At 34.8% G+C, this 20,223-nt stretch overlaps 1 protein-coding gene across 1 annotated transcript in view; it reads left to right on the plus strand.

The window, feature by feature from the left end:
- LOC106566192 (ceramide synthase 5) overlaps positions 1–20,223 on the plus strand; it is a 73,684-nt gene that overhangs the window by 5,607 nt on the left and 47,854 nt on the right. Inside the window, exon 2 of the mRNA XM_082959506.1 lies at positions 12,228–12,336. Within this exon, the coding sequence (XP_082815632.1) occupies positions 12,228–12,336 (109 nt within the window). The remainder of the gene's footprint in view (positions 1–12,227; positions 12,337–20,223) is intronic.

Below are 20,223 nucleotides of genomic sequence, written 5' to 3' on the forward strand. Positions count from 1 at the left end.
ATGATGTAATAAACACTGATAATAAACTAGTTTACCCTATGATGTAATAAACACTGATAATAAACTAGTTTACTCTATAATGTAATAACACTGATAATAAACTAGTTTACCCTATAATGTAAACACTGATAATAAACTAGTTTACCCTATAATGTAAACACTGATAATAAACTAGTTTACTCTATAATGTAAACACTGATAATAAACTAGTTTACCCTATAATGTAATAAACACTGATAATAAACTAGTTTACCCTATAATGTAATAAACACTGATAATAAACTAGTTTACCCTATGATGTAATAAACACTGATAATAAACTAGTTTACTCTATAATGTAATAAACACTGATAATAAACTAGTTTACTCTATAATGTAATAAACACTGATAATAAACTAGTTTACTCTATAATGTAATAAACACTGATAATTAACTAGTTTACCCTATGATGTAATAAACACTGATAATAAACTAGTTTACCCTATGATGTAATAAACACTGATAATAAACTAGTTTACTCTATAATGTAATAAACACTGATAATAAACTAGTTTACTCTATAATGTAATAAACACTGATAATAAACTAGTTTACCCTATAATGTAATAAACACTGATAATAAACTAGTTTACTCTATAATGTAATAAACACTGATAATAAACTAGTTTACCCTATGATGTAATAAACACTGATAATAAACTAGTTTACTCTATAATGTAAACACTGATAATAAACTAGTTTACCCTATAATTTAAACACTGATAATAAACTAGTTTACTCTATGGTGTAAACACTGATAATAAACTAGTTTACCCTATAATGTAATAAACACTGATAATAAACTAGTTTACTCTATAATGTAATAAACACTGATAATAAACTAGTTTACCCTATGATGTAATAAACACTGATAATAAACTAGTTTACTCTATAATGTAATAAACACTGATAATAAACTAGTTTACTCTATAATGTAATAAACACTGATAATAAACTAGTTTACCCTATAATGTAATAAACACTGATAATAAACTAGTTTACCCTATGATGTAATAAACACTGATAATAAACTAGTTTACTCTATAATGTAATAAACACTGATAATAAACTAGTTTACCCTATAATGTAAACACTGATAATAAACTAGTTTACCCTATAATGTAAACACTGATAATAAACTAGTTTACTCTATAATGTAAACACTGATAATAAACTAGTTTACCCTATAATGTAATAAACACTGATAATAAACTAGTTTACTCTATAATGTAATAAACACTGATAATAAACTAGTTTACCCTATGATGTAATAAACACTGATAATAAACTAGTTTACTCTATAATGTAATAAACACTGATAATAAACTAGTTTACTCTATAATGTAATAAACACTGATAATAAACTAGTTTACTCTATAATGTAATAAACACTGATAATAAACTAGTTTACTCTATAATGTAATAAACACTGATAATTAACTAGTTTACCCTATGATGTAATAAACACTGATAATAAACTAGTTTACCCTATGATGTAATAAACACTGATAATAAACTAGTTTACTCTATAATGTAATAAACACTGATAATAAACTAGTTTACTCTATAATGTAATAAACACTGATAATAAACTAGTTTACCCTATAATGTAATAAACACTGATAATAAACTAGTTTACTCTATAATGTAATAAACACTGATAATAAACTAGTTTACCCTATGATGTAATAAACACTGATAATAAACTAGTTTACTCTATAATGTAAACACTGATAATAAACTAGTTTACCCTATAATTTAAACACTGATAATAAACTAGTTTACTCTATGGTGTAAACACTGATAATAAACTAGTTTACCCTATAATGTAATAAACACTGATAATAAACTAGTTTACTCTATAATGTAATAAACACTGATAATAAACTAGTTTACCCTATGATGTAATAAACACTGATAATAAACTAGTTTACTCTATAATGTAATAAACACTGATAATAAACTAGTTTACTCTATAATGTAATAAACACTGATAATAAACTAGTTTACTCTATAATGTAATAAACACTGATAATAAACTAGTTTACTCTATAATGTAATAAACACTGATAATAAACTAGTTTACCCTATAATGTAATAAACACTGATAATAAACTAGTTTACCCTATGATGTAATAAACACTGATAATAAACTAGTTTACTCTATAATGTAATAAACACTGATAATAAACTAGTTTACCCTATAATGTAATAAACACTGATAATAAACTAGTTTACTCTATAATGTAATAAACACTGACAATTCAACTAGTTTACTCTATGGTGTAAATACCTGATAATAAACTAGTTTACTCTATGATGTAATAAACACTGATAATAAACTAGTTTACCCTATAATGTAATAAACACTGATAATAAACTAGTTTACTCTATGATGTAATAAACACTGATAATAAACTAGTTTACCCTATGATGTAATAAACACTGATAATAAACTAGTTTACCCTATAATGTAATAAACACTGATAATAAACTAGTTTACTCTATAATGTAATAAACACTGATAATAAACTAGTTTACCCTATGATGTAATAAACACTGATAATAAACTAGTTTACTCTATAATGTAATAAACACTGATAATAAACTAGTTTACTCTATAATGTAATAAACACTGATAATAAACTAGTTTACCCTATAATGTAATAAACACTGATAATAAACTAGTTTACCCTATGATGTAATAAACACTGATAATAAACTAGTTTACTCTATAATGTAATAAACACTGATAATAAACTAGTTTACCCTATAATGTAATAAACACTGATAATAAACTAGTTTACCCTATGATGTAATAAACACTGATAATAAACTAGTTTACTCTATAATGTAATAAACACTGATAATAAACTAGTTTACTCTATAATGTAATAAACACTGATAATAAACTAGTTTACTCTATAATGTAATAAACACTGATAATAAACTAGTTTACCCTATAATGTAAACACTGATAATAAACTAGTTTACTCTATAATGTAATAAACACTGATAATAAACTAGTTTACCCTATGATGTAATAAACACTGATAATAAACTAGTTTACCCTATGATGTAATAAACACTGATAATAAACTAGTTTACCCTATGATGTAATAAACACTGATAATAAACTAGTTTACCCTATAATGTAATAAACACTGATAATAAACTAGTTTACTCTATGATGTAATAAACACTGATAATAAACTAGTTTACCCTATGATGTAATAAACACTGATAATAAACTAGTTTACCCTATAATGTAATAAACACTGATAATAAACTAGTTTACCCTATAATGTAATAAACACTGATAATAAACTAGTTTACCCTATAATGTAATAAACACTGATAATAAACTAGTTTACCCTATGATGTAATAAACACTGATAATAAACTAGTTTACCCTATGATGTAATAAACACTGATAATAAACTAGTTTACCCTATGATGTAATAAACACTGATAATAAACTAGTTTACCCTATAATGTAATAAACACTGATAATAAACTAGTTTACCCTATGATGTAATAAACACTGATAATAAACTAGTTTACCCTATAATGTAAACACTGATAATAAACTAGTTTACCCTATAATGTAAACACTGATAATAAACTAGTTTACCCTATGATGTAATAAACACTGATAATAAACTAGTTTACCCTATAATGTAATAAACACTGATAATAAACTAGTTTACTCTATGATGTAATAAACACTGATAATAAACTAGTTTACCCTATAATGTAATAAACACTGATAATAAACTAGTTTACCCTATAATGTAATAAACACTGATAATAAACTAGTTTACCCTATGATGTAATAAACACTGATAATAAACTAGTTTACTCTATAATGTAATAAACACTGATAATAAACTAGTTTACCCTATAATGTAATAAACACTGATAATAAACTAGTTTACTCTATAATGTAATAAACACTGACAATTCAACTAGTTTACTCTATGGTGTAAATACCTGATAATAAACTAGTTTACTCTATGATGTAATAAACACTGATAATAAACTAGTTTACCCTATAATGTAATAAACACTGATAATAAACTAGTTTACTCTATGATGTAATAAACACTGATAATAAACTAGTTTACCCTATGATGTAATAAACACTGATAATAAACTAGTTTACCCTATAATGTAATAAACACTGATAATAAACTAGTTTACTCTATAATGTAATAAACACTGATAATAAACTAGTTTACCCTATGATGTAATAAACACTGATAATAAACTAGTTTACTCTATAATGTAATAAACACTGATAATAAACTAGTTTACTCTATAATGTAATAAACACTGATAATAAACTAGTTTACCCTATAATGTAATAAACACTGATAATAAACTAGTTTACCCTATGATGTAATAAACACTGATAATAAACTAGTTTACTCTATAATGTAATAAACACTGATAATAAACTAGTTTACCCTATAATGTAATAAACACTGATAATAAACTAGTTTACCCTATGATGTAATAAACACTGATAATAAACTAGTTTACTCTATAATGTAATAAACACTGATAATAAACTAGTTTACTCTATAATGTAATAAACACTGATAATAAACTAGTTTACTCTATAATGTAATAAACACTGATAATAAACTAGTTTACCCTATAATGTAAACACTGATAATAAACTAGTTTACCCTATGATGTAATAAACACTGATAATAAACTAGTTTACCCTATAATGTAATAAACACTGATAATAAACTAGTTTACTCTATGATGTAATAAACACTGATAATAAACTAGTTTACCCTATGATGTAATAAACACTGATAATAAACTAGTTTACCCTATAATGTAATAAACACTGATAATAAACTAGTTTACCCTATAATGTAATAAACACTGATAATAAACTAGTTTACCCTATAATGTAATAAACACTGATAATAAACTAGTTTACCCTATGATGTAATAAACACTGATAATAAACTAGTTTACCCTATGATGTAATAAACACTGATAATAAACTAGTTTACCCTATGATGTAATAAACACTGATAATAAACTAGTTTACCCTATAATGTAATAAACACTGATAATAAACTAGTTTACCCTATGATGTAATAAACACTGATAATAAACTAGTTTACCCTATAATGTAAACACTGATAATAAACTAGTTTACCCTATAATGTAAACACTGATAATAAACTAGTTTACCCTATGATGTAATAAACACTGATAATAAACTAGTTTACCCTATAATGTAATAAACACTGATAATAAACTAGTTTACTCTATAATGTAATAAACACTGATAATAAACTAGTTTACCCTATAATGTAATAAACACTGATAATAAACTAGTTTACTCTATAATGTAATAAACACTGATAATAAACTAGTTTACTCTATGATGTAATAAACACTGATAATAAACTAGTTTACCCTATAATGTAATAAACACTGATAATAAACTAGTTTACCCTATGATGTAATAAACACTGATAATAAACTAGTTTACCCTATGATGTAATAAACACTGATAATAAACTAGTTTACTCTATGATGTAATAAACACTGATAATAAACTAGTTTACCCTATGATGTAATAAACACTGATAATAAACTAGTTTACCCTATGATGTAATAAACACTGATAATAAACTAGTTTACCCTATGATGTAATAAACACTGATAATAAACTAGTTTACCCTATAATGTAATAAACACTGATAATAAACTAGTTTACCCTATAATGTAAACACTGATAATAAACTAGTTTACCCTATAATGTAATAAACACTGATAATAAACTAGTTTACCCTATGATGTAATAAACACTGATAATAAACTAGTTTACCCTATGATGTAATAAACACTGATAATAAACTAGTTTACCCTATGATGTAATAAACACTGATAATAAACTAGTTTACCCTATGATGTAATAAACACTGATAATAAACTAGTTTACCCTATGATGTAATAAACACTGATAATAAACTAGTTTACCCTATAATGTAATAAACACTGATAATAAACTAGTTTACCCTATAATGTAAACACTGATAATAAACTAGTTTACCCTATGATGTAATAAACACTGATAATAAACTAGTTTACTCTATAATGTAATAAACACTGATACTAAACTAGTTTACTCTATGATGTAATAAACACTGATAATAAACTAGTTTACTCTATAATGTAAACACTGATAATAAACTAGTTTACTCTATAATGTAAATAACTGATAATAAACTAGTTTACTCTATGATGTAAACACTGATAATAAACTAGTTTACCCTATAATGTAATAAACACTGATAATAAACTAGTTTACCCTATAATGTAATAAACACTGATAATAAACTAGTTTACCCTATGATGTAATAAACACTGATAATAAACTAGTTTACTCTATGATGTAATAAACACTGATAATAAACTAGTTTACCCTATGATGTAATAAACACTGATAATAAACTAGTTTACTCTATGATGTAATAAACACTGATAATAAACTAGTTTACTCTATGATGTAATAAACACTGATAATAAACTAGTTTACTCTATGATGTAATAAACACTGATAATAAACTAGTTTACTCTATGATGTAATAAACACTGATAATAAACTAGTTTACTCTATGATGTAATAAACACTGATAATAAACTAGTTTACCCTATGATGTAATAAACACTGATAATAAACTAGTTTACCCTATGATGTAATAAACACTGATAATAAACTAGTTTACTCTATGATGTAATAAACACTGATAATAAACTAGTTTACTCTATAATGTAATAAACACTGATAATAAACTAGTTTACTCTATGATGTAATAAACACTGATAATAAACTAGTTTACCCTATGATGTAATAAACACTGATAATAAACTAGTTTACTCTATGATGTAATAAACACTGATAATAAACTAGTTTACTCTATAATGTAATAAACACTGATAATAAACTAGTTTACTCTATGATGTAATAAACACTGATAATAAACTAGTTTACTCTATGATGTAATAAACACTGATAATAAACTAGTTTACTCTATAATGTAAACACTGATAATAAACTAGTTTACCCTATGATGTAATAAACACTGATAATAAACTAGTTTACTCTATGATGTAAATAACTGACATTTGATAAAACAGGAAAGCCCTGGTGTCTGTTCATGTTGGTTCCTCGTTACAGAATGTTGAGATAGAAATGTATAGTGTAGAAGAGATGTGATCAGGGGATGTGTGTCAGGTTAGCATAGCGAATCGTGTCAGCTCTTTTCATTACATTTCTATCTGTTGTAATCTGAGTGTTTGATCTCACTGAATAGGGCCCAGTGTACTCCTGATCTAAATGGTAGATACAGTATCATACCGTCCTTTATGGATTAATATTTAACACAAGGAAGAAACGGAGGTGTGTTTTCCCCTGTGACTCAGGTTTTCACCCTAATGCAGTGTGTTTGGACAATAGTCATATTTTTCATAGCTTGTGAACTGGAATGACAAGAGGAAGAGGGATTTTTTATTTTATTTTTTCTCACAAACTGGTCGGAGTAGTTTCAGAAACAAGATCAGATTAAGGGCTGTTTTTTTTTATTTCTCACATTCTAATCAACCACACTACTCTGTCTGGCTGAATGACTGCCACACCGGGCGAGTAGTGTCAGATTCCACCGCAGTTTCCCTTCCTTTAACCTGATACCAGATCTGTATGAGGTGTAGCCAACTTCCTGGTCATTGTACATTTACAGATCTGGGACCAGGCTACCACCCTCCAAAACCACAATACCACACTGCTTGCTCCACTGTAGGCTTCTGGCCTCCCACAATTAACCTCTGTTGTGGGTTTCTGGCTTAGTTAGGTTAACCTTTAATGTAGACTACCGGCTTACCCACAGTTAGGTTAACCTTTAATGTAGACTACCGGCTTACCCACAGTTAGGTTAACCTTTAATGTAGACTACCGGCTTACCCACAGTTAGGTTAACCTTTAATGTAGACTACTGGCTTACCCACAGTTAGGTTAACCTTTAATGTAGACTACTGGCTTACCCACAGTTAGGTTAACCTTTAATGTAGACTACTGGTTTACCCACAGTTAGGTTAACCTTTAATGTAGACTACTGGTTTACCCACAGTTAGGTTAACCTTTAATGTAGACTACTGGCTTACCCACAGTTAGGTTAACCTTTAATGTAGACTACTGGCTTACCCACAGTTAGGTTAACCTTTAATGTAGACTACTGGCTTACCCACAGTTAGGTTAACCTTTAATGTAGACTACTGGCTTACCCACAGTTAGGTTAACCTTTAATGTAGACTACCGGCTTACCCACAGTTAGGTTAACCTTTAATGTAGACTACTGGCTTACCCACAGTTAGGTTAACCTTTAATGTAGACTACTGGCTTACCCACAGTTAGGTTAACCTTTAATGTAGACTACCGGCTTACCCACAGTTAGGTTAACCTTTAATGTAGACTACTGGCTTACCCACAGTTAGGTTAACCTTTAATGTAGACTACTGGCTTACCCACAGTTAGGTTAACCTTTAATGTAGACTACTGGTTTACCCACAGTTAGGTTAACCTTTAATGTAGACTACTGGCTTACCCACAGTTAGGTTAACCTTTAATGTAGACTACTGGCTTACCCACAGTTAGGTTAACCTTTAATGTAGACTACTGGTTTACCCACAGTTAGGTTAACCTTTAACGTAGACTACTGGCATATCCTCACAGTTAGGTTAACCTTTAACGTAGACTACTGGCATATCCTCACAGTTAGGTTAACCTTTAACGTAGACTACTGGCATATCCTCACAGTTAGGTTAACCTTTAATGTAGACTACTGGCATATCCTCACAGTAGGCTAACCAATGTTGGCTGGGTCAAAGGGGTTTGAATCTGTTAGACTAGTGTGTGGTCTGTCTAGTGAATGGCTGGGTCAAAGGGGTTTGAATCTGTTAGACTAGTGTGTGGTCTGTCTAGTGAATGGCTGGGTCAAAGGGGTTTGAATCTGTTAGACTAGTGTGTGGTCTGTCTAGTGAATGGCTGGGTCAAAGGGGTTTGAATCTGTTAGACTAGTGTGTGGTCTGTCTAGTGAATGGCTGGGTCAAAGGGGTTTGAATCTGTTAGACTAGTGTGTGGTCTGTCTAGTGAATGGCTGGGTCAAAGGGGTTTGAATCTGTTAGACTAGTGTGTGGTCTGTCTAGTGAATGGCTGGGTCAAAGGGGTTTGAATCTGTTAGACTAGTGTGTGGTCTGTCTAGTGAATGGCTGGGTCAAAGGGGTTTGAATCTGTTAGACTAGTGTGTGGTCTGTCTAGTGAATGGCTGGGTCAAAGGGGTTTGAATCTGTTAGACTAGTGTGTGGTCTGTCTAGTGAATGGCTGGGTCAAAGGGGTTTGAATCTGTTAGACTAGTGTGTGGTCTGTCTAGTGAATGGCTGGGTCAAAGGGGTTTGAATCTGTTAGACTAGTGTGTGGTCTGTCTAGTGAATGGCTGGGTCAAAGGGGTTTGAATCTGTTAGACTATGAATCTGTTAGACTAGTGTGTGTGGTCTGTCTAGTGAATGGCTGGGTCAAAGGGGTTTGAATCTGTTAGACTAGTGTGTGTGGTCTGTCTAGTGAATGGCTGGGTCAAAGGGGTTTGAATCTGTTAGACTAGTGTGTGGTCTGTCTAGTGAATGGCTGGGTCAAAGGGGTTTGAATCTGTTAGACTAGTGTGTGGTCTGTCTAGTGAATGGCTGGGTCAAAGGGGTTTGAATCTGTTAGACTAGTGTGTGGTCTGTCTAGTGAATGGCTGGGTCAAAGGGGTTTGAATCTGTTAGACTAGTGTGTGTGGTCTGTCTAGTGAATGGCTGGGTCAAAGGGGTTTGAATCTGTTAGACTAGTGTGTGTGGTCTGTCTAGTGAATGGCTGGGTCAAAGGGGTTTGAATCTGTTAGACTAGTGTGTGGTCTGTCTAGTGAATGGCTGGGTCAAAGGGGTTTGAATCTGTTAGACTAGTGTGTGGTCTGTCTAGTGAATGGCTGGGTCAAAGGGGTTTGAATCTGTTAGACTAGTGTGTGGTCTGTCTAGTGAATGGCTGGGTCAAAGGGGTTTGAATCTGTTAGACTAGTGTGTGTGGTCTGTCTAGTGAATGGCTGGGTCAAAGGGGTTTGAATCTGTTAGACTAGTGTGTGTGGTCTGTCTAGTGAATGGCTGGGTCAAAGGGGTTTGAATCTGTTAGACTAGTGTGTGGTCTGTCTAGTGAATGGCTGGGTCAAAGGGGTTTGAATCTGTTAGACTAGTGTGTGGTCTGTCTAGTGAATGGCTGGGTCAAAGGGGTTTGAATCTGTTAGACTAGTGTGTGGTCTGTCTAGTGAATGGCTGGGTCAAAGGGGTTTGAATCTGTTAGACTAGTGTGTGTGGTCTGTCTAGTGAATGGCTGGGTCAAAGGGGTTTGAATCTGTTAGACTAGTGTGTGTGGTCTGTCTAGTGAATGGCTGGGTCAAAGGGGTTTGAATCTGTTAGACTAGTGTGTGTGGTCTGTCTAGTGAGTGTGTGGTCTGTCTAGTGAATGGCTGGGTCAAAGGGGTTTGAATCTGTTAGACTAGTGTGTGGTCTGTCTAGTGAATGGCTGGGTCAAAGGGGTTTGAATCTGTTAGACTAGTGTGTGGTCTGTCTGGTTTTGGAATATTATTGTTATGATTTTCAACTGTAAACAGTCCAGACAAAGGACAAGCAAATGGAGTGCTATTTGAAAACACATTTCACCTTTAGTGAGTATGTAGGTTCACTCTATGTTCTCTATGCTCTGATCTCTAGGTCTATACTCTCTATGATCTGTAGGTCTATACTCTCTAGGTCTATACTCTCTATGATCTCTAGGTCTATACTCTCTATGATCTCTAGGTCTATACTCTCTAGGTCTATACTCTCTATGATCTCTAGGTCTATACTCTCTATGATCTCTAGGTCTATACTCTCTAGGTCTATACTCTCTATGATCTCTAGGTCTTTACTCTCTATGATCTCTAGGTCTATACTCTCTATGATCTCTAGGTCTATACTCTCTAGGTCTATACTCTCTATGATCTCTAGGTCTATACTCTCTATGATCTCTAGGTCTATACTCTCTAGGTCTATACTCGCTATGATCTCTAGGTCTATACTCTCTATGATCTCTAGGTCTATACTCTGTATGATATCTAGGTCTATACTCTCTAGGTCTATACTCTCTATGATATCTAGGTCTATACTCTCTATGTCTATACTCTCTATGATCTCTAGGTCTATACTCTCTATGATATCTAGGTCTATACTCTCTAGGTCTATACTCTCTATGATCTCTAGGTCTATACTCTCTATGATCTTTAGGTCTATACTCTCTATGATATCTAGGTCTATACTCTCTAGGTCTATACTCTCTAGGTCTATACTCTCTATGATCTCTAGGTCTATACTCTCTAGGTCTATACTCTCTAGGTCTATACTCTCTATGATCTCTAGGTCTATACTCTCTAGGTCTATACTCTCTATGATCTCTAGGTCTATACTCTCTAGGTCTATACTCTCTATGATCTAAAGGACACTGAAGGAACACTAACAAATTGAGTGCTATTGAATACACACTTCACTTGGACAGTCCACTTGTCTGTACTCTATTGTATGCAGGACTCACTGATGCTGTGCCAAACTACATATGTATATGACATGATATTTCATCTCTACTCTCTTCCTGGCCTCTTGTCCTGACACATAAAATGTTTTGACTGTCCTGCTCTCTTTTTTTTATTAGTTAATATATATTTAATCTCTTCCCTCTGTCTTTTGGCTGGTGTTAGACAAATATTGAAAGGACAGATATACATAATAAAAACAAGTTGTTATATCCAACAAGTCATGTCATCCATTGTGTGAATATAAGTATACCGGTGAGAATGGAAGCATTGTGCACTAAATTGTGAAGAATACAAATGATACTTTGAACTTTGAACTTTGTGTTCCGATAAAGCTTCCTTCGCTGATATTCATCCAGGCTTATGAGTCCCCCTGTAAGTGATGATGATGTGCATCGGTAATATACTAAAAACAAGAAGGTACAGATAGGCTGTGTGTTCTGATAGGGCTTCTACTGATAGGGCTTCTACTGATAGGGCTTCTACTGCTGTTATTCCTTCAGGTTCATAGCCAGTCCATGTGCCTTCCTCTTGCATATCCACGCTGCCTCAGTCCACTGGCGAGCCACACCCAACACTGTCCTGGAGAAGGTGTTTACATCCATCACAAAGGTACACTAGCATGCTGGCCCGACACACACACACACACACACACACACACACACACACACACACACACACACACACACACAAGGTGAATCAATGTTGTTGCAACCTAATTTGACAATGTATTGTGACTTGGGAAATACATTGGATTTGAAAAAAAGTCATCAACGTCAACTGTTGTTTTGAGGTGAAATGTCAGCCACAGGATTCATTTATTATGGTAACCAAACCTTGTATAAAATACATTGAAGAATTTAACTGTAAAACAATGTCAGATGTTAAATGTTCACGTTGATCACCTTTAATGTGACCTTTAATGTGACCTTTAATGTGACCTATAATGTGACCTATAATGTGACCTTTAATGTGACCTTTAATGTGACCTTTAATGTGACCTTTAATGTGACCTTTAATGTGACCTTTAATGTGACCTATAATGTGACCTTTAATGTGACCTTTAATGTGACCTATAATGTGACCTATAATGTGACCTTTAATGTGACCTATAATGTGACCTTTAATGTGACCTTTAATGTGACCTTTAATGTGACCTTTAATGTGACCTTTAATGTGACCTATAATGTGACCTTTAATGTGACCTATAATGTGACCTATAATGTGACCTATAATGTGACCTATAATGTGAACAATTCAATTGAAAAACAAACTGAAATCTTCAAGGGGGAAAAATGAAAAATAAAAACCTTACAATAACCTGGTTGCATAAGGGTGTGGTTATAACTGGGGATGTGGCTGTGTTCAGAATTAACCAATCACATTCAAACTCATGTTAAATAGAAGTCATTACACACCTGCCATCATTTAAAGTGACTCTGATTAATCACAAATAAAGTTCAGCTGTTCTAGTAGGATTTTCCCGACATTTTCTTAGTTGCATCTCAGAGCAAAAGCCATGGTCCGCAGAGAGCTGTCACGTCCTGACCAGCAGAGGGCGTATTGCTTAGTCTAGGTCAGGATGTGGCAGGGGGTTTGTGTTTGTTAAATGTTGGGTTGATGATTGGGACTTCCAATTGAAGGCAGGTGTGTATAGTTGCCTTTGATTGGAAGTCCTATATAGGTGTGTGTGTTTGTCTTTGGGGTTGTGGGGAATTGTTCTGTGTTGAGCCTATGCTTTGCCAGACTGTTGGTTGTTCGTTCATTCTCGTGAGTTCTTTGTTATTTTGGGTGTTCATTTTTGATAGTTAATAAAAGTCAAGATGAGCCTGCACATACCTGCTGCGTTTTGGTCCTCTTCTCTCCAGTACGACATTTTTAAGGATGAGTACGACTTATTCTATGACAAGAGCTTCCAAAGCATCAGAGGGATCTCATTGTTGAAAGATATCAGTCAGGAGAAGGGTACAAAATAATTTCCAAAGCATTACATATACCATGGAACACAGTGAAGACAGTCATCATCAAGTGGAGAAAATATGACACCACAGAGACATTACCAAGAACTGGACATCCCTCCAAAATTTATGAAAAGATGAGAAAACTGGTCAGGAGGCTTCCAAGAGGCCTACAGTAACATTAAAGGAACTGCAGGAATTTCTGGCAAGTACTGGCTGTGTGCTACATGTGACAACAATCTTCCGTATTCTTCATATGAATGGCAAGACGGAAGCCTTTTCTTACAATTAAAAACATCCAAGCCCGGCTGAAGTTTGCAAAAACAAACATCAAGTCCCCCAAAAGCACGTGGGAAAATGTGTTAAGGTTGAACTTTTTGGCCATAATTCCAAAAGGTATGTTTGGTGCAAAAACAACACTGCACATCACCCAAAGAACACCATCCCCACAGTGAAGCATGGTGGTGGCAGCATCATGCTTTGGGGCTGTTTTTCTTCAGCTGGAACCGGGGCCTTAGTCAGGGCGGAGGGAATTATGAACAGTTCCAAATACCAGGCAATTTTGGCACAAAACCTTCAGGAGTCGGTTAGAAAGCTGAAGATGAAGAGGAAGTTCACCTTTCAGCACGACAACGACCCAAAGCACACATCCAAATCCACAAAAGCATGGCTTCACCAGAAGAAGATTAATGTTTTGGAATGACCCAGCCAGAGCCCAGACCTGAATCCAACTAAACATCTCTGGAGTGATCTGAAGAGGCCTGTGCACAGGAGATGTCCTCACAATCTGACAGATTTGGAGTGCTTTTGCAAAGAAGAGTGGGCAAATATTGCCACATCAAGATGTGCCATGCTAATAGACTCCTACCCAAAAAGACTGAGTGCTGTAATAAAATCAAAAGGTGCTTCAACAAAGTATTAGTTTAAGGGTGTGCACACTTATGCAACCAGGTTATTGTGAGTTTTATATTTTTTATTTTTCCCCCTCAAAGATTTCAGTTTGTTTTTCAATTGAATTGTTCACGTTATAGGTCACATTAAAGGTGGAAAAAGTTCTGACATGATTTATCTTTGTCTCATTATTTTACATCACAAAAACCTGGCATTTTAACAGGGGTGTGTAGACTTTTTTTTAAATCCACTGTACATCTGCTTTAAATGTTTATTTGGTTGCCTTGTCAACCAAGCACGATCAATATCGCTTTTGTAATACAGTGAATAGACTAAAGTTGAGGCTATCTTACAAACTAATGTAACATTAAACTTTAAAACATTGAGGTTAATGTAACCTATAAATGTCTTCTTATGTAATCACATAAAGCCTGCATGTTCAAGATAGCGTGCAAAGGTTGCAGGTCTGTGGAGATCTTCACCATTACTGTAATAATCTGTGCAGAATCTCCAACAGCATTGATCACTTGCACTATTTGCCTTTTAATGTAATCTCAACTGTAATCCAGGTCATTTGGTTATGCTATTAGATGATGAAGCTCAGTGATAACACATTATACATTGTATAAATAAACCAAAAATCAGACAACGTTTTTCCATTGGGATTTGATTGTGCTTTTAGATGGTTGATAGCATAGTGATAACACATGGGAAATTCATCTAACTTTTGCCTGTCTTTTTGATTGGGTGGATATAGGTTGTAATCTCATTGATCAACGTCTCACCTCAGGCTATGATGGTCATGATGGTCAAGGCTATGATGGTCATGATGGTCAAGGCTATGATGGTCATGATGGTCAAGGCTATGATGGTCATGATGGTCATGATGGTCAAGCAAATAACTGTCGGTCTCACGGTAATTGACCGTTAATTAACATAAACACATTTAGCATCTCCTGGCTTCCACATATAGCCTACAAGCCATTTTTTAAAAAGTTGAATAAATCCATGTAATATAGCCTACAACTTCACAATAAATGAAGAAAATTGTGTCAATTTCAGAAGATTTTTTTTTGCATACTCTGAATTGTCCTTATGTTAGGTCCTGATGTGGCTATGCCAAATGGCTGTAGGCTACACTAGTTCATTTAGTAGACAATATTTGCTTATAATTCAGTGACATAATTTTATAGTATTAAGAATACAATTGAACAAAGCTGAATATAAATATACATATTTTCTCCAAACAATGAGGGAATGCGCACATCTGGCTATTCTTGGCTAACCGTTGAGCGGTTAATAGGTCCTCCTATATGCTTAATTTAGAGTTATTAATGTAACCTTAGCTGTTCAACAAACATTGGGCTGTATGTTTTGATATTTAATACATTGTAAGGCTGTATGATGCGACTAATGATGATTTGAAAAAACTCCCTTGAAAGGCATGAGCTCTGCTTATTTTTTTTGGGCGCCCAGGCTGTACACACTTCATCAGTCTCTCATTCACAATTTGACAAGCATTTGATAATGCCTCGAATTTCACGGCGGCGGCATCCCCTTTGTGGCCGTAATGCTCCCTGAAAAGAATCCATGCCTTTTGCGGCCCGTAGAGCTGCGTTGTGCCCTTCTCTCGAGTGTGCTGCCTCAATCTGAAGCGTCTCTCACTCACACGGCTCTCTGTCATGTGATAGGGTCTTTCTCACAGGCTACATACAAGTGAAGACAGACACATCCAAATCCAAAATGCATATTAAAGATATTGTTTTTGTCAGCTAATAAGATGAGTTGGCTTAACGAACAGCAAAAGCATTAGCCAATGTCAATCTACTATCCCCCATAGTACAAAAGTTGACCAATTCTACTCTGTGCGAGAAATACATATTCCAAACATAGTCTGGGACAATTGTGGGATGCGATAGATCGCAAATTACTAGCATCAAAAAAAAAATTATGCAATGTGGTTGATGCAACAGATCAGAACGTTTAGCTTAAAATGTTGATGAACTATTAGTCTATTTCTTCACATTAAAAGCGCAGCAATGCGAACACGGTAGTAGGCTATAAGCACGAATGTTCTATTAGCGGGAAACACCATTATCAAAAGAGACCGCAAATTTAATTATACATGTAAATGCTTTTATTATAAAGGTGCCTTTTTATGGTGAAATTATCTTCCCCAAACTTGAAACTCACGTGCTGCTTATATATACCAGTTAGGCTCTACACCCCTTGTAAAGGGGATTAATGTGCTTCATTTTAATAAGTTATTTGGACACTTTAGTTGTTATACAAACTTTATCAACATATGTTTATATTTATATATATGTTTATATTTTTATATATATATATATATATATATATATATATATATATATATATATATATATATATATATATATATTATAGGCCTATGGGCCAGCCTACTTGAGGTGTGTGACTATGATAAAAAAAAGCATTGTTTCTTACTCTGGGCCTCATTCACAAGTGATAATGTATCAGTCACAAGTGATAATGTATCAGTCACAAGTGATAATGTATCAATGTATCAGTCCAAAGTGATAATGTATCAATGTATCAGTCACAAGTGATAATGTATCATTCACAAGTGATAATGTATCATTCACACGTGATAATGCATCAATGTATCGGTCACAAGCGATAATGTATCATTCACAAGTGATAATGTATCAATGTATCAGTCACAAGTGATAATGTATCATTCACAAGTGATAATGTATCAATGTATCAGTCACAAGTGATAATGTATCATTCACAAGTGATAATGTATCCATGTATCAGTCACAAGTATCAGTCACAAGTGATAATATATCATTCACAAGTGATAATAAATCATTCACAAGTGATAATGTATCATTCACAAGTGATAATGTATCATTCACAAGTGATAATAAATCATTCACAAGTGATAATAAATCATTCACAAGTGATAATAAATAAGTGATAGGCTAATATTGTCACCCATCAGACTATTCTTGATTTAATCTCCTCTTTACTTAAACTAAATAATATATGTGTGAAATGTGTTTTGATTTATAATGGACCATTATCATGCACCTGTATTGAAACAGGGTCAGTGGGAAAAAAATACATGTCGTCTATACACTTAAATAGCCAATGGAGGACACTTTTCCCCGTGGTTTATTTTCATTCCAGCCAGGTAGGAAAGATAAGCAATGTGCTGAATATTAGAAAAGTTGATAAATAAATATAGTAGACCTAGCCTATAGAAAGCTGATGGGATCCTCTTCTTTTTAATAGAGGCCATCATTCCTACCTGTTTTCTCCTATGATTGCATAGCCTATAGAAATGTTGTGCAACATGAGCTCATGGGCTCTCATGAAGTGTTTGATTAGATTTCTGATTACATTTGCATTGATGTCAGAAGGATTAGAGGGACAATAGAGTGCTGAGCACCAGGCAGTTAGTAAGTTTGGTAGGTTACTAATGATCATCACCAGCATCAGAGCTTGGAGAAGCCTAATTACTGTGACTAAACGGTCACGTGGAATTTCACTGCCTTCATGACTCGTGACCGCTGGTGTGGCGGTAATACGGTCACCACAACAGCCCTGGTCTCACCCAAATATTACCCAATTATCCACGTTGAAATGACGTAGTGTGTCCCGTGGGAAGTTATTAAGGAAGGTGTTTACAGTGTTTACATCCATCAAAGGTACGCAACGCTAGCTCGCTGCTCGCTAGCTCGCTGCCACACACACCCAAATCAGGTATTAGAGGTGTTTACATCCATCACAAAGGAACGCTCACTGCCACACACACACACACACACACACACACACACACACACACACACACACACACACATTAGCTGGCAGGAAAATATTTCTCTCGACGGCAGTAAGCTAGCTCCCAGAAATAAAACATTTCTGTCTGTCAGCTTTCCTCCTCAATCTTCACACCGGTCTTACGCAATACAATGCTTCATTTCTTTCTTCTTTCTTCCTCATCCCATCATACTTTCACTTCTCTCTTTCTCTAACTTTCCCAGGTGGGAACTATCTAATCGAAATTGCTGTAAAACTTGGGAATTTGGGGGAAAATTCCCAGAATTTTTCGACCCTCTCTTGGTTCTTACTTTTGAGCTGTGAAAATAATTTTGTCTTGAGGGACAGTTAAACGTCAATCAATCAATCTCTCCCCCCAGAAAACATTCATTACTGTCAGCTTTCTCCTAATGGCCCACTCCCAGGCACTTGTCCTGTTTTACACAATACTCAACCACCTGACAGTCTTGATCCGCTCCTTCCTCCTACTCTCACTCATACTGTATATCATGATGTCATCAAATAGGTCATCTGAGGTGATGTCTTGTGATGTATAGTACTGTAAGTATGAGCGGGCCAGGACTGCCTGTCATCTGAGGTGATGTATGGTACTGTAAGCCAGGACTGCCTGTCATCTGAGGTGATGCCTGGTACTGTAAGCCAGGACTGCCTGTCATCTGAGGTGATGCCTGGTACTGTAAGCCAGGACTGCCTGTCATCTGAGGTGATGCCTGGTACTGTAAGCCAGGACTGCCTGTCATCTGAGGTGATGTACGGTACTGTAAGCCAGGACTGCCTGTCATCTGAGGTGATGTATGGTACTGTAAGCCAGGACTGCCTGTCATCTGAGGTGATGTACGGTACTGTAAGCCAGGACTGCCTGTCATCTGAGGTGATGCCTGGTACTGTAAGCCAGGACTGCCTGTCATCTGAGGTGATGTACGGTACTGTAAGCCAGGACTGCCTGTCATCTGAGGTGATGCCTGGTACTGTAAGCCAGGACTGCCTGTCATCTGAGGTGATGCCTGGTACTGTAAGCCAGGACTGCCTGTCATCTGAGGTGATGTATAGTACTGTAAGCCAGGACTGCCTGTCATCTGAGGTGATGTATAGTACTGTAAGCCAGGACTGCCTGTCATCTGAGGTGATGTATAGTACTGTAAGCCAGGACTGCCTGTCATCTGAGGTGATGCCTGGTACTGTAAGCCAGGACTGCATGTCATCTGAGGTGATATATAGTACTGTAAGCCAGGACTGCCTGTCATCTGAGGTGATGTATAGTACTGTAAGCCAGGACTGCCTGTCATCTGAGGTGATGTATAGTACTGTAAGCCAGGACTGCCTGTCATCTGAGGTGATGTATAGTACTGTAAGCCAGGACTGCCTGTCATCTGAGGTGATGTATAGTACGGTAAACCAGGACTGCCTGTCATCTGAGGTGATGTATAGTACTGTAAGCCAGGACTGCCTGTCATCTGAGGTGATGTATGGTACTGTAAGCCAGGACTGCCTGTCATCTGAGGTGATGTATAGTACTGTAAGCCAGGACTGCCTGTCATCTGAGGTGATGTATAGTACTGTAAGCCAGGACTGCCTGTCATCTGAGGTGATATATAGTACTGTAAGCCAGGACTGCCTGTCATCTGAGGTGATGTATAGTACTGTAAGCCAGGACTGCCTGTCATCTGAGGTGATGTATAGTACTGTAAGCCAGGACTGCCTGTCATCTGAGGTGATATATAGTACTGTAAGCCAGGACTGCCTGTCATCTGAGGTGATGTATAGTACTGTAAGCCAGGACTGCATGTCATCTGAGGTGATGTATAGTACTGTAAGCCAGGAC

This window comes from Salmo salar, chromosome 12 (genome assembly GCF_965601325.2).
Source record: "Salmo salar chromosome 12, fSalSal1, whole genome shotgun sequence".
Lineage (NCBI taxonomy): Eukaryota > Metazoa > Chordata > Actinopteri > Salmoniformes > Salmonidae > Salmo > Salmo salar.